This window comes from Erpetoichthys calabaricus, chromosome 2 (genome assembly GCF_900747795.2).
Source record: "Erpetoichthys calabaricus chromosome 2, fErpCal1.3, whole genome shotgun sequence".
In the NCBI taxonomy this organism is placed as follows: Eukaryota; Metazoa; Chordata; class Cladistia; order Polypteriformes; family Polypteridae; genus Erpetoichthys; species Erpetoichthys calabaricus.
This window is the reverse complement of record NC_041395.2, coordinates 176,044,127-176,060,180: the sequence shown is the minus strand read 5'-3', so window position 1 is coordinate 176,060,180 and position 16,054 is coordinate 176,044,127. Positions and strand designations below refer to the sequence as shown.

The 16,054-nt window shown below is 37.9% G+C and overlaps 1 protein-coding gene across 2 annotated transcripts in view; it reads right to left on the bottom strand.

Moving 5' to 3' along the window:
- Positions 1-11,197, bottom strand: part of hdlbpa (high density lipoprotein binding protein a) — a 64,752-nt gene extending 53,555 nt beyond the window's left edge. For both annotated transcript variants that reach the window (XM_028794819.2, XM_028794820.2), the window contains exons 1-3: positions 11,094-11,197; positions 4,505-4,574; positions 3,697-3,810 (exon numbers count right to left, since the gene is read on the bottom strand). In XM_028794819.2, coding sequence (XP_028650652.1) covers positions 3,697-3,772 — 76 coding nt within the window. In that variant the 5' untranslated portion in view covers positions 3,773-3,810; positions 4,505-4,574; positions 11,094-11,197. The remainder of the gene's footprint in view (positions 1-3,696; positions 3,811-4,504; positions 4,575-11,093) is intronic.
- Between the last annotated feature and the right edge of the window lie 4,857 nt (positions 11,198-16,054).

Here is a 16,054-nt window from a genome sequence, read left to right as displayed (position 1 = left end):
AGTTAAATAAGACCAAGTGGCAGAAACAACCTTATCCTGGTAAAATATAGGTGGGTATTGGGTTATGAAGGAGTTCTGTCCCAGCAAACACATCTAGAGTTTGTATAGGAGTCTAGACTTTAACAGCAAAATATCCTTTAATTGAATCTGTAAAAATACTTTGCTTTACTGTTCTTTTACTCATTACAGAAAAATGCCCTAAACCTGTCATATACCATTGCTTATGCAAGGGGGAGGGGTGCGTTTTAGAGGGCTGTGGCAACGAGAGCTCCCCACAAACTCAAAATTGAACTATGAATCTGAAAGCAAAAGGGATTTGTATTTCACATAATAATTGCTATAGAGGTGTCTAATTGTGAGGCAAGTGGTTCAACATTTGCCTTTATATAGCACACGTGTGTGTGTGTTAACCTGGAAGGTACCAGGAATAAATCTTAGTGCAGCTTCCCCCCCCCCCCCCTTATAAGGTGAATCATTTCGCTAGATTATTCAGCAAACAATGCATTAACTGATTTCAGTAGCCTTGTTAGCAATGTTTTTTTGGTTTTATAAATTTTCCATTGCAATAAAACACTTCAGTGATGTGCATTGGGTTTTCTGTATGTATTGGCCTCATGTGTTTACATGCATTTGGTCGCTATGAACAGTTTTAATATTTGTCTCACTGAGCAACAGTGCGATCTGGTTGGCACTGCATAGTGTGGAATTAGGTTTGGTTTGCCCTAGTCTACCAAATAAGCACTTGGCCATATCCTACATGTTATGAATCTCATTGTATTTGTGCCGTAATAGCACTATTACGTATTGATACCCACTATTATACGCAAATCCAATGTTGCCCCTGCTAAATTTGTTCTTGCATCAACCCTACTGTGAAGAAATACAATAGTTAACCAAGATTATGCTTTTTTTTTTTTTTATTATTTGTAGGTTTCTCACAACAGTCTGTATTTTAATATGCCACAGATATATATGCAACAGAGTCATCTACATCAAAACTAGTTTGGAAGTTAAATTCAAAAATTTTAATTCAGTTGAAAAGAAAAATTGTAGATATGATGAAACACATAGAATCCAGATTACAGCAAGTCAAGACCATCATAACATCTTGTTTCGCCTTAATCCACCTTTAATAAAAAAAAAAAAAAAAAAAAAAAAAAAAAAAAGACTAAAAAGTTTAGAAGCATGACATAACATTCAGGTGTATATTTTAGTAAACTAGCTGGTTTTGAAAGGAGGACCATTTTATTTACTTCAAAAAGTACACTTTTCCCGCCAAAGATCTGCAAAAACAAAAAAAGATTTAAAATAGTACAGTTTGATGGTGCATGGGACAAACTGTACTATTTGCCTTCTAACAATTTTCACCCTTTTAAGGTTAGAGCTATTGAATTTGTCTGCAATGTTTCCTTATCCTTGTGTGATCCTTTTCTAAAGGTACAAGATTCTCAGCAGCTTCAACCATATTTGAAATTTGACTGCCACCCTTTTATATTCATATTTGTTAGTCTTACATTTTCAGCTTTATTTCAACTTGGTGGAAGCATTTTTACATACACATAAGGACATTTTACATTACCAAACACATGGATGTTTGTTGGGTGCATTTTTAGAAGGCCTTAGGTCACTGCCAGGCAAACACCAAATTTAGTTTCCTTTGCTTTCCATAATACCATGAATGGAACTGTAAGCAAAGGAAAGGGTCAGTGGCACACTGCAGACATGTGCCAACTCTGTTTGGCAAAATATATCAACTAACCATGTACCAGCTGCAAACAATGTTTGAGGACCTTAAAATAAAAACGGTTACATCAAAAGCATTTCCTGCTCAATGTCTACTATAGTAGGGATTTCTGCTCCATTCAGGCCACTAGGACAGCCAACCAAAAAGCTGAAGCTACAGTACATTAAACCACCCAGAGGCTATTGAGAAAGATATATCCGTTTGCACAGAGTGGTCTAGGGATAAGAGAGAAGCCACAGACAGGCCAACAATCATTTTGAAGGAACTAGAGATCAGCAGGGGGGAGAAAAAAAAAGGTAGTCCAGTTTACCATATTAACAACTCTGCATAACACTGGCCTGTATGGAACAGTGGCACAAAGGAAGCCATTACTCAATCAGAATCATGCAAACATATGCCTGGGGTTTTGACAGATCCATATTGGCCCTAACAGACAAAAAAAACAATTTCAACTGAAACACTCGCCTTTTGGCAGAGTCCAAAGATATACGGCATACGCCTACATATACCACAATACACACCATAACTATAGTGAAGCATGGTGATGACAGCATTATAACTGATGGGTTGCTTGTAATTGGCAGGAACCAACAACTAGTTAAATAGCTTGTATTTTACACTATCCATCCAACATTCTAACACTGTATGACAACCAACCACCATAATTCCACCTCCATCTTGAATGCATCGGTGATAGGGCTCTGAGCCCTTTCTTATTTGCAATGGTGATGGACAGGTTGACAGATGAGATTAGACAGGAGTCCCCATGGACTATTATGTTTGCTGATGACTGATCTGTAGCGATAGTAGGGAGCAAGTCAAGGAGACCCTGGAGAGGTGCCGATATGCTCTGGAGAGGCGAGGAGAGGAATGAAGGTCAGATGGAACAAGACAATACATGTGTGTAAATGAGAGGGAGGTCAGTGGAATAGTGAGGATGCAAGGAGTAGAGGTGGCAAAGGTAGAGGAGATTACATACTTGGGATCAACAGTACAGAGTAATGGGGAATGTGGAAGAGAAGTGAAAGTGCAGGCAGGGTGGAATGGGTGGAGAAGAGTGTCGGGAGTAATTTGTGACAGACAGGTATCAGCAAGAGTGAAAGGGAGGTCTACAGGACAGTAGTGAGACCAGCTATGTTATATGGGTCTGAGACTGTGGCACTGACCAGAAAGCAGGAGACAGAGGTGAAGGTAGCAGAGTTAAAGATGCTAAGATTTCCACTGGGTGTGATGAGGATGGATAGAATTATAAATGAGTACATTAGAGGGTCAGCTCAAACTAGACAGTTGGGAGACAAAGTCAGAGAGGCGAGATTGCGTTTGTTTGGACATGTGCAGAGGAGAGATGTTGGGTATATTGGGAGAAGGATGAAAAGGATAGAGCTGCCAGGTAAGAGGAAAAGAGGAAGGCCTAAGAGGAGGTTTATGGATGTGGTGAGAGGACATGCAGGTGATGGGTGCAACAGAACAAGATGCAGAGGACAGAAAGATATGGAAAAAGATGATCCGTTGTGGCAAACCTTCATGGTAGCAGCCGAAAGAAGAAGAGTATAAAAGATCAAACAGTTAAGTTTGAAGCCTAGTATTCTATAATAAATTCTGCACTGGGGACTAAACTCTGATTCGTGAGCCGGGAACACTTCAACACCAGGTTGATTGACACTTTAAAAAAAAAAAAAAAAAACACACACACAACACACCAAAGTCAACCAAACCTTGAGAAACAATTCCTGTTAACTTGAAAGGCATATCAAGACTCTTGGCAAAATTTTTTGAAGTATTTGGGCAGGCATAGTACAGAAGCGATTCAATCTCACTGTATTACAGTAAAACAGTAGCAACACATTTTAAGATAATAGCATTTACACATACCCACACTAATGTAAAATGCTGAGTATTTGATATGGAATTCTGAAAGTGAACAAGTTTTGGTTGTTAGTGTGCATACTTACCGCACTGCTGCTCTGGCAGAAGACCACTACGATGTTCAATGAAGCTTTCCTGTGTAAGCACGGCGACGGAGCTCATGGTCGAAATCCCACTCTACACGGAGTCCAAGTGTGCCACTGAGAGAGACAGAGAGAAAGAATAAATTTAACTCTGTACAGGTCATTGCTACAAGGCATCTACCGGCTGGAGCATCTGTTCATAAAAGTGCACATTCAAGCACCACATACTCCAAAACTATGCATTGTTATATGCTTCAATTTCTTCCCTTGCAATGTAACTAGATTACTTTTAGTGAAAGTTTCTCAAGTTTAAGCTTGACAAAGTATCATTGATAATAGCCCACAATCAACAAACACTGCTTATCAATATCTACAATGCAAACAAGGTGCCATAGTCTAACCCTTTTGTGTAAAATAAAAATTTATATATAAAATTTCTTCTTTTGCAGTTTACTACATAAAATCAACTTCTGCAAAAGACACTAAATCGGGCTGCTATAAGCTAGTTGTACTGTCAGAAAGGGCGTTTCTAAATATAGAGAAATTGCTAAGAGGATTTCCCAGCTAACCCTAAATCCCCATGCATCTGTTATTACAAAAACATGTTGAGTTTCCTGGGGAGGGGAAAAAAAAATCCAACAAACAGTAGGCAGCTTAAATGCGTGCAAGTGACTCTAGAGAAGGGGGTGGGGAACAATTCTACCTACTTCAATTAGGCTCAGTCTCTAGAGGGCATCCATAGTGCTTTCATTTAAAAGTTATATTCTCACATGGAACAGAAAAGAGATGGGAAAAAGTAACTTTCTCTTACCAGCTAAATGGTCATTTACCAGATAATCCGTCCTGTAAATCTTCCCGTCTGTCAACCTGCCAGCTTCTGTCTACAAAAGAACAAAATGTCAAAACTATAGCAAAAACACACTGTCAAACAGTAGAGTTCAAGGAGAGCACGGGTGCAAACAAACTGTAAAACTGCTCATTAAAATAGCGACATTGTATATCCTACCATGCACATCAAAAGCATCTAGTACTCTTACTGTAGATGAAAGACGGGACTAAATTCTGTGAAGTGTGGCAGTATTGTACCAAAAGTTTGGAAATAAAGCTATAGATAGATAAACCTCCTCTCCAAAGACAACTTTACCAAGACAAGCAGGAGAACACAGCAGAATAGAGACAAGATATGTCATTTTCAGCATAAATTGATGACATTTCTCACTTTTTGTTCATTGCCAAGAAAACTGAGAAGTGCTAACAGTACAGTACAGTACCTGCACACAACGTAACTATCCACACAGATGCTTGGTGGAGCACTGACTTAGAATTCGGCTATACCAGTATGATGTCACGCCTACATTCTCCAAGACTGCCAGAGACTGGAAATTTCACAACAGACCGACTTTCTTTTAGTCTAAAAAGAAAGACTTTTCCAGGGTTCCCGAGACTCTGAAAATAGGCATGGCATTAAGTTTTTTTTTTTTTTTTTGCATTGCATTATGTTCTGTGGCCATTTTTGGGAAGAAAAATTTTTTTTCTGTTATACTGAAATTCATGTTTCATTAAAACAAATCTGTTAAACATGTTATGATTGCCCCCCCAGTAAAAATATCAATTTTTGGATTAATCATTTTTCATTTAAATGATTTGATATAAATTTTTAAAGTCTCAACAATCGACCTCGTGAATCTCTATCCTGTGCAATTACTGTATGTAGATTTTTGCTTCTCTTTGCTTTTGGCATCCGACCCAGTAGATGAAGCTAATGCACCTCTTAAACCTTTCAACAGAAATATTTTACATAAAATAGCAAGCCCTTTTTAACTCAAATAAGCATCTTTGACACTTAGATGTGTGGACTTAAGGATTCAAATGTGTTCGTAAAGAACGACTGGATAAAAGCAAAGCTATATGTAGCCTCTGCAGCTCAGAACTTAAAGAAAATCCAAACGAGCAAAGCCTAAACAATCTGCACTTCAGACTGCATTTAGCTTCAAGCTTCCATTTAAGTCCCCTCGCACCAAAGAAAATACAATTTTTTTTTTTTTTTTTTTTTTTTAAAAACAGTAACAATTGACTAATGTACTACAATGTACTAATTCCTTTCATACTTTGATAAACTTCAATCAAGTCACCTTTTAATATACCTTTGCTTAAAATGAAAGGGCTCATCTCTTCCTGGATTCAGTCTAGTTGCTCTTTCTGCACTGCTGAATCTTTTTGTAGCTTGGATACCAAAACTGTACACAATACTCCAGAGGAGGCCTCACCAGTACATGAGTTTCAGCATAACCTCCTTGGACTTGTATTCTAGACACTGTGCTATACAACCCAACATTCCATTAGCCTCCTTAACAGGCTTTTGAACACTGTCTGGAAGTTGATTGTGTCAAGTCTACAACTCCTCCTAAATCCTTCACATAAGGTGCACTTTGTTTTCTAACCTTCCCTGCATATTTTTAATTTTGTACATGTAATCCTTTACATTTACTTACATTTAAACTGCCACAAATCTACCCAGGCCTGTATACTGTCCAAAGCCCTCTGTAATGACTCAACACATACTAAATATGCCAACTTAAACTTGTTTATATTACTATGCAAAATAGCAGCACTAACACTGATCCCTGAAAGACACCAATCTTAACTTACCCAATTCTGATTAAGATTACTCCTACCATAAACCTCTGCAGTCTGTGTTTAGCCAATTCTGCACTGGTCTATACACTACACCCTGAACTCCCACTTTCAGTTTGATGCCCAGCCTCTCACAGGGCACCTTATCAAACACACATTCGTAAAACAACCTCCCTCACCTGAGCCCATGCCAACTGTTAACAAAAAACTCCTGTTTGTACCATATATTGCTCAATTTTTCCCTTAATTCTTTCCATTAATTTACCTGTGATGCATGTTAAGCTTACTGGCCTATAGTTACTTGGATCTGCCAAATTACACTTTTATAACAGAAAAACTGGAAAATAGCAAATTATGTCAAGTTTCTCCAGGGCACAAACGCTTGATGCAAATTTTAAGGGAGATTATGTACCCACTAAAATCTCTACAATCACCTGAAGATGTTATCTGGTCCTTGTGATTTGTTGGACTTCAGCCTATTTAATCCAAGATGTACTTCTCCCTCTACAATTTCCAAAATCTTTCAGTACCTCCTTAGTAGCCCCCATTGCTGCTAGGAGGTTATCCACTTCCTCACATGTAGAGCATTTGGTATTTCAGTCTATATTTTTTTTCCCCCCTTTAGTATTCCACATACAGTTCCTCTTCCTTGACTGTCCTTTTTACTACCAAAAATGCCTGACCTGCAATATTCCTCCCTAACAGACTTTCAGAGTCCCTAATATTCTTTGTGGTTGCTCTCATAATCCCCATAGTTACCACTGGTGTTTAGTCATACACCTTAAATCATTTAATTTTTTGTTCCTTGCAGCTTCATTTTCAACTCCTTATTAACCCACTGCCAAGATGCACACTGAAATTATGGTCTGTATTGACAAATATTGCATGTTCCTAAAACAAGGCATCTTTTCCTAATGCTTTTCCAGAAGAATCCAGACATCATTAAGATGAGGCTCGTCACCCAACTTGCATAAACAGCAAATCTAACAGAATTGTCTAATCCTTTCTAAACAATATTTAGCTGTGTATTTTATATTCATCCCCATCTTTATTAAGCCAGGTTTCTGTTATTGCTATAATAGAATTATGATCAGCTACATACAACTCCAACTTAATTCTAGAAGTATTGCATAAAGTAATAAGGCAAGCAATTTTTAATGGGCTACTTATTTTACTTCAGAACTTAAACTTTGGGTTAGAATTTACATTACTATTTGTTTCTCTACTACTGTTCACCCTTTTATGTGACTCTATGGCCTCTCCTAAACTCCTCCTATGAAAATATTACCTAAAACCATGCACAAAAGTAACACTTGAATTGCTTTCATAATTTTTAAGGTAATAGATATTCCACAAACAGGACTTGACATCCACACTTCATCTACTGGCTCCTGTGAAAAACACCAAACTGAAGCAGCGCCAGGACAAATTTAATAGGCGGCAAAGGAAATTCACGGTATGGGACATGCACGATTACAATACACAAAGGCAATGTTATTTCTGACTCCCAATTAATATTCATACATAGATTACAGCAAAAAAAAAAAAAAAAAAACCCTTACACAATGCAATGCCACAGGATCACACCGTAACAAGCTAAACACTGGTTATACTGATCAAACACTTAAGGTTGTTGGCTCTGGCAGCTTTTCACTTGCTTTTTCAGGATCTGGTAAGAGTTCTAGTGCTGGTAAGGAATTCCTAACAAGTTCCAATTACCTGCCTGTGTTGTAAACTGAACCACAGTACTTGTAATACTGAGGGCTTGGTGTGGCAAGAAACTGAGTAAACGCATTTTACATTTTGTTTAAAATAAAGCTTTCAGCTACTTACAAGGTCAATATTAAAAACAAATGGCAAGATGAACATTTAAGAGATCTTAAAATCAATTCTGAATTTCTTAAAATGAAGTTCACCTCTTAAGATATCTGGAAGTGTTTAAGATAGGTTTGTACTGCAGATTTTAAAATAAATTTTGAAATCTCAAATGCATTCCAAGATCTCAAACACACTTTAAGACCTTAAATTGACCTCTGATTTTAAGATCAAACTATTTTAAGACAACCTAAACTGTACGCAACAAGTCCCACTAAAAACATTACTTCAGTTTTTAAAATATCTTAAATTTTGGATATGAAAATTAAAGTATCATTAGGTTTTCTTGAGACTAATTTTCTGATAATCTTAGGATCTCAAAATGTCAGTATGGCTTGCCAAGGACATACATGTAAAATAACTCTAGAGATTGCAATTGGGGCATAGATGGAGTGAACCAAACGCTGGCAATGATCAGGAAAACTTCTGGCTTAAAATCTTACTTAAACTACACCATACTACCTGCTTAAATTTAGCTAATTTTAAGTTTTGCTGCCAATGGTAATGCTATGACTGTCACACCTTAAGTATCCATTTAACTTCCCCGAGAAAATGTGTACTACAATAAATTAGCACCCTGACCCCTCAGTTCTTTTAAATGTAATTAAAATAGAAATAAAAATGGGCTACTTCATTACTGTACAATTTTGATCTTTTGAGTCTTATTACCATTTTGACTTACCCCACCCTAAAGAAAAAAATTGAAAAAGGGCAGAATGAAATTTGTGGATTACAATATGCTTAAGGAGATGAAATTAAAGAAAATGGCGTAACAAATTAATGGATTTTTTTTTTTTTTTTACATTGCCAGTGTTACTTGGTTAACAGCAGGCAGCTACCTCAACTAAAGGAATGCCTCACATCAGGTGGTGCTAGAGGCTGCAAATGTAAATAAATTTTAAAAGTATACCATAAACGTGGACTTCATTCTCCTTATTTGAAGTTTACCACGACTTTCCAAAAACAAGACAATGTGCAAGATATAACACTTTGTATATGAGCAATTGGAGAAATCAACTGGGACTTACTAGATTTAGTAAAATTTCTTGTGCAGGATGTTAGCTTATGAAAGTAGTCCACCCCTCACAGGCATTACTGCACAGGAAAGCACACAAACCATATGCATTTTAGCATACTGCTGTGCTTTCTAAATATTCAGATTCAAAACAAGTAGCAATCCATGTTAAACCAGGAGAAATATTTATTGATAATGTATACCAGTGCACTAGTCAGGCATAATTCTACCAATCTCTGTTAACTTGCACAGGAAATTTGTATGTTTGTAACCCAGCCAAGTCTGTAGCATAAAAAAAAAAAATGTATTTAAGGACATCTATATTTTCCCCCCATTCTTTTAATTACAAAAAAAAAAACAAAAAAAAAAACTCACCACACAATGTCAAACTCCAGTGGCAAGATGAGCAAGTATTAGTCAAATATGGACCTTGCGTTAAACTCAGCATTCATTCTTCATTTGAATGTTTGTTACAATTACATCATCGTACAAAATGGACTACAAAAATGATCTTGCAGCCCATATTAGATTAATATCTTAAACGCAGAGATATTTGGGGACATATGCCCAAATAGCAGCTTACTATGATTAAATTTATACCACAAAAAAGAAACTAAATTTCACTTATCACATGTTACATCCATCATGTTTGCCTGGAATGATGCATTCTCGTACAAGCAAAAATCTCCTGCATGTGTACAGATTTTGCGCACACACACAGTTGGACACTACTAAATAAAATAACTACATTGACATATCAATAACTTAAGTCAAAGACTGAATAATTATATAAAGTGGAGGATAGACTAGGGTAAAACACCTTAAAAGAGATTAATTCGAAGACAAAAAAAGTGCACCACCTAAGCAAGGCGCGAAGATGGTAAGAAAGGGTGGTAACAGCACTATAAACTTGCCAACTGGATACAGGCTTCCTCAACGGTTATCAACGGCAAGCCATGCATGCACCATACAAACGGAGAATGAACTAAAACCGCTGTCCCTTTAAATGTGCAGAGTGCCAGCTCAGCACGTCCACTTGCTGCCTAATCCACTTAAAGAACTGCAGTACACCCCTCGCCACAAAAATAAACATATGTAAAAAAGGTGTCAGTCTTCACACCAGAGTCGTCTCAATGAATTAGCGGTCTACGTATATAGTTTCAATGGAAAAAGATTGGAGAAGGATAGTTTAAAACTTTCTAATGCAGGAGTTAAGGTCAGGAGTTATAATCAAAACGACATTGAAGGTGGCCACGTCATTAAACTTGCACCATATAAATCGCTCTGATTTGTGCGGTTACTTTCAGCTACAACTGGTGCCGTCTCTAAAGTCACAAATACAATGAAGGACAATATTCTAGAATTCTAAATCTCAAACATCCACTATATGAAAGGATGCACAGCCCCAGTATACGCGTGTAAAACATCAAGAACAAAATATACTAAACTTCAAAAAAAACTTCACAAAAACTTGGGCCCTGGGCATGCGCAGTAACAACACAATCTGGGTGGTAAACCACGTAGGAAAAAAATCTCAAAGTTGTCGAATTAACATAAAAATTGTATAAATAACGAACTCGGCACGAGTACGTTGTACTGAAATAAATACTAGCCGATCATCAATTGCTTAACACAAGCGATCGTTCTCAACTTCAGTTCTAGTATCACGACTGCATACCATCACAAAGTCCACGTAAGCAGTTCAGCGCTGCGCTCCTGAGAAACCGACATGGACGTCGACTTCACACAACACGGCTTCGATACGCCGCCGCTAAGGAAGGAGCTCGTTGCTGTCGGAACCCCAGAGAAGCGCTCTGATTTCCATCTGCTTGGGGGATTCTGTGAGACGGCACGTCTACATTTTGATTACACTTACTCTGTTTAGGTGTTCCTGTCAGCCCTCACTGGTGAGAAGCTCTGAAACTCCAGATAGTGAAAGACCGGCCTCTGTGAGGGAGGCTTTATAGAAAGATCTGCCGGCCAATGACATGTCGAGACGTCATCGTCGGATCGCTCGGGCGCGCGCTTGCTTGCTTGCTCAGTCGCTCGCTCATTTGCTCACACGGTCGGGACTGCGCATACTTGCACGGACAGATTTACTTACGAGTCACAGAGCATTGATGAGTGTAGACAGACCACTCTTACATTTTTTGCATAATTTAACTTTTAGCAACGCCTTAAATAATGTTGGTATTGACTATGTTGCACCAATAGAATTGAATTAGATTCCAAAGTTCGAAAGCTCTACCGCGTAGTCTAAATGCTTGTGAATTTCCCCTTGATTACATCTTGCCTGAAGAAGGGGCCTGAGTTGCCTCGAAAGCTTGCATATTGTAATCTTTCTAGTTAGCCAATAAAAGGTGTCATTTTGCTTGGCTTTTCCCTTGGGATTAATAAAGTATCTATCTATCTATCTATCTATCTATCTATCTATCTATCTATCTATCTATCTATCTATCTATCTATCTGTCTGTCTAGTCTTTGGCTATATTATCTTTATGTGTGATTATTTGTGTTTAAGAGAGTGAAAAGTTTGACCAAAGAAAGGTGGTCATTCAGTTCATCAAGAGCATATATTTAGCTAATTTCAAAGCTGTCCCATTATACTTGATCATTTAAAAGTTGTCAAAGTTTTTGGTTTAACTACACTGCTCTGAAATGTTTTACCTATTGCTCATGTTAATGTAAAGAAGCTTTTCCTGGATTTACACTGGCAACTCAAGTAAATTAACTGTTTTAAATGTAAAGGTTCTATTGAACCTGATTTTTGAACTTAACTGTATCCTTTAGAAATCTGAAGAATTGGATTTGGTCCTTTGGTTCAAGATTAAAGATGTTTAATTTCCTGAGCCTGTAAGTCCAGGAACACTACTTTTGGTCCAGGGATGCCTTAATTCCTATAAAGCTTCAAGAGCTCCCAAGACTTTTTGTGTAGCAGCATGTGCAAAAAAGCACACAATACTTCAGATGTAGTCTCATTAGTGAAGTACATGATTTAAGACCAAAATGCCTTGATTTATATACCTTTTTTACACTTTAATCTACACACACACGTACGTACGTACACACACACGTACGTACGTACACACACACACACACACACACGTACGTACGTACGCACGCACGCACGCACGCACGCACACGTACGTACGTACACACGCACACGTACGTACATTTTCTCTGTTTAATTGAAACTATGCATTGCCAGAACTTTAAAATTGTTGTGACCATGTAAACCTCACAATCCTTTTCAAAGATTGCTTACTGTATGTCATTATCATTTATAATTAATATTAATTTAGCTTGCATGTAGTGATTTACACTTTTCTATATTATAGTGCATTTACAGTTGTGTTTGCCTAGTTATAATAAAATGTTTCAACCTTTCTGAATTGCTGCTGCTATTTCCTCATATGTGCTGTCCTTCCAACTTTAATGTAATGTGTACATTAAAGCTGCATGCAACTCTAAAACCATAATTAATTTTGCAGACAACATAATGGTGGTGGACCTCAGCTTATAAAATGGAAATATGATGATTGGCGGATTGGTGCAAGTGCAACAATCTGTCTCTTAAAGTGGACAAGACAAAACAGGGTACTGTTGACTTCAGGTAGGCCCATGCTGTCCAGACTCCACTGCGCATCAAGGGCTCTGCTGTGGAACTGGTCAAAAGCACTAAATTAAATGGTGTGCACCTGGCAGTAGACCTTACTTGGTCAATTAACACCATCTTCATAGCTAAGAAGGCACAGCAGCATCTCCACTTCTTTCAGTGGGCCAGGAAGACAATCCTACCTCCCCCCATTCTCACCATGCTCTACAGAGGCACCACTGAGGGTGCTATGACTAGCTGCATCCCTGTCTGGTTTGGGAACTGCAGTGTCTCTGACCATAAGGTCCTTCAATGGATACTGCACTCAGCAGAAAAGATAACCTCTTTGCCCTCTATTAAGGATAACTTTATATATCGTTGCATCTGCAAAGCCAATATAGCATTGTGAAGGACTGCTCCAACCACTCTCACGGTCTCTTTGTACGACTTCCATCTGGTAAAGGTACTATATCATCCAAACCAGTTGTCAAGTTGTGTAACAGCTTCTACACCTTGGCTGTCTGGACACTGAACTCTATGCTGACCCCCTTCACACAGATCTATTCCTAGTAGCTTACTTATATGCAGAGTATTTGTTACAATAGTTATTACTAAATATTTATTTATTTATAGTATATTAAAGTTATTTACCTGTTTTGCACTTGTGCCGTGGCCCTGAGGAATGTTATTTTGTGCCACTGTATGCTGCAGTACTGTTTATGGATTTTATGACAATGAAACCAGTTGACTTAATCTGCAAATATCATAAATTAACTTACTATATCACAATTTATGTCAATAATAGAAAGTTACATTCCAATGACAGATCCCAAGGGACTGCAGGGCATTCTCCTGTTGATGTATATTCTTTAGTCAGTCAGTCAGTCAGTCATTTTCCAATCCGCTATATCCTAACACAGGGTCACGGGGTTCTGCTTAAGCCAATCCCAGCCAACACAGGGCACAAGGCAGGAACAAATCCTGGGCAGGACGCCAACCCACTGCAGGACACACACACATACCCACACACCAAGCACACACTAGGGACAATTTAGGATCACCAATGCACCTAACCTGCATTTCTTTGGACTGTGGGAGGAAACCGGAGCATCCGGAGGAAACCCACGCAGACACGGGGAGAACATGCAAATTCCACACAGGGAGGACCCGGGAAGCGAACCCAGGTCTCTATTCTTTATCTTTGGCCAATTACTCAACTTAAAATGCAGCTTTGGAATCTACCACTAATATCAATGGCTTCTGACTTCTTACTCATTGCAGGACTGCATCAATGGCTTTTTTAACATCTCAGTAAGTTATGTTGTAGGCTTAGCTTTTATCCACTACTCTAGTTGCCTGTTCATAAAAATCAGACAGACTGACACTTTCCTTTTTACTTTTATTTCATTGCAGACAGTATGAACCCAAGATATTTCATGTTTTTTCTGGTGAACTTAATTTAATTTGTTAATATACATCCAGTTCTGCATTTCAGGCCTGCAACACATTCCAAATTTAGGCCAGCAACGAGGTAAAATAATTAAATAATGATGTTATTTCAAACAGGTGATATCAACAGGTGACTGTAATCATGATTTGGTACAAAAGCAGTATCCACGAAAGGTTCAGTCTTTCAGGGGTAAAGATGAGCAGAGGATCTCCAGTTTGTAAACAACTATGTGAGAAAATTATTAAAACGTTTAAAAATAATGTTCCTCAAAGAAAGACAGGAAGGGATTTGCATATTTCTCCCTCTGCAGTGCATAACAACATTAAATGATTCAAGGAATCAGGAGGAATTTCAGTGCGTAAAGGGCAAGGGAGCATGCCTAAGCTGAACACCCATGATCTCTGATCTCTCAGATGGCACAGTATCAAGAACCATCACTCATTAATACCTAATATAACCATATTGGCAAGGGAATACTTTTGGCAAACCTTTGTCAGGCACTACAATACGGACTTACATTCACAAATGCCACTTAAAACTTCACTGTGCAAAAAAGAATCCTTATGTTAATTATGTCCAGAAGCGGCACCAACTTCTCTGGGCTCAGAGGCATCTGGGATGAACCACCACACTGTGGAAACATGTATTGTAGTTAGACAAACCAGCATTCCAGATCTTCATTTGAAGAAATGGACGCTGTGTGCCCCAGACCAAAGATGAAAAGGACCATCAGCAACAAGTCCAAAAACCAGGGTCTGTCATGGTATGGGGTTGTGTCAGTGTTCTTGGCAAAGTTAATTTATACTTCTGTGATGGCAGCATTAATTCAGAAAAGTACACACAAAGAGATTTTAGAGCAACATTTGCTGCCTTCAAGGCAACATCTTTTCCAGGGATATCCATGCCTGGACTGTCTCCAAAAGAGAATATGTGGAGAATTTTGAAACAAAAACTGCAACAATAACCCCATATTGTTTCACTCCTAAAGACGTGTATTTGCAGAAAGAATGGGACAAAATAACACCTGAAACATTTCATCACTTGATATCCTCAGTGCCAAAATGTCTTAAGTGTTGTGAGAAGGAATTGCAATGTTACAAGTTGTGAACACTTTACCATCCCAACTTTTTTTTTTAATGTGTTGTAGGCCTGAAATGGATGTATATTAACAAATGAAATGAAGTTGACCTCACAAAACATGAAATATCTTGGGTTTATACTATAGTTCATTTGCTATTTGGACTAATTTTTAATGATTTTTCTTTCTATATCTGTGAAGCTTTTAAAATGCTCTTTTACTGCTTTCTTAATAAAACAGTACCCAAAATGTGCAGTTTGTTTTCCATTCCAAAGCAAATATTTTTACTCTTTTATTTTTGACTCCTTTCAATCCTTATCATCGTGTAATTGTTCTTACTATTTTTTTTTATCTTATGCTTGCTTTTGGCACAATGGATAATGCTGTCAACTTACAGAACCAGAATAAAAACTTTAATGACTACAGTGTCTGGTCATTGTCCAGATGCAGTCTGCACATTTTCCTGTATCTGAATGGGTTTTCCTCTGTTATTTCTTCCAAAGATGTGAGCGTTTGATTAATGGGTAATTTCAAATTGGCCCCTTGTGAGTGTGGGTGTGTGCATAAATTGATTCTGCAATGACTATCGCCTATCCAAGGCTGGTTCCTACCTTGCATCCAGTGCTACTTAATAAAGACCCCCTGTGAACCTGAATTACATTAAATGAGTTTGATAATAATATGTATGTATGTTATATTGTGCTTAATGACATG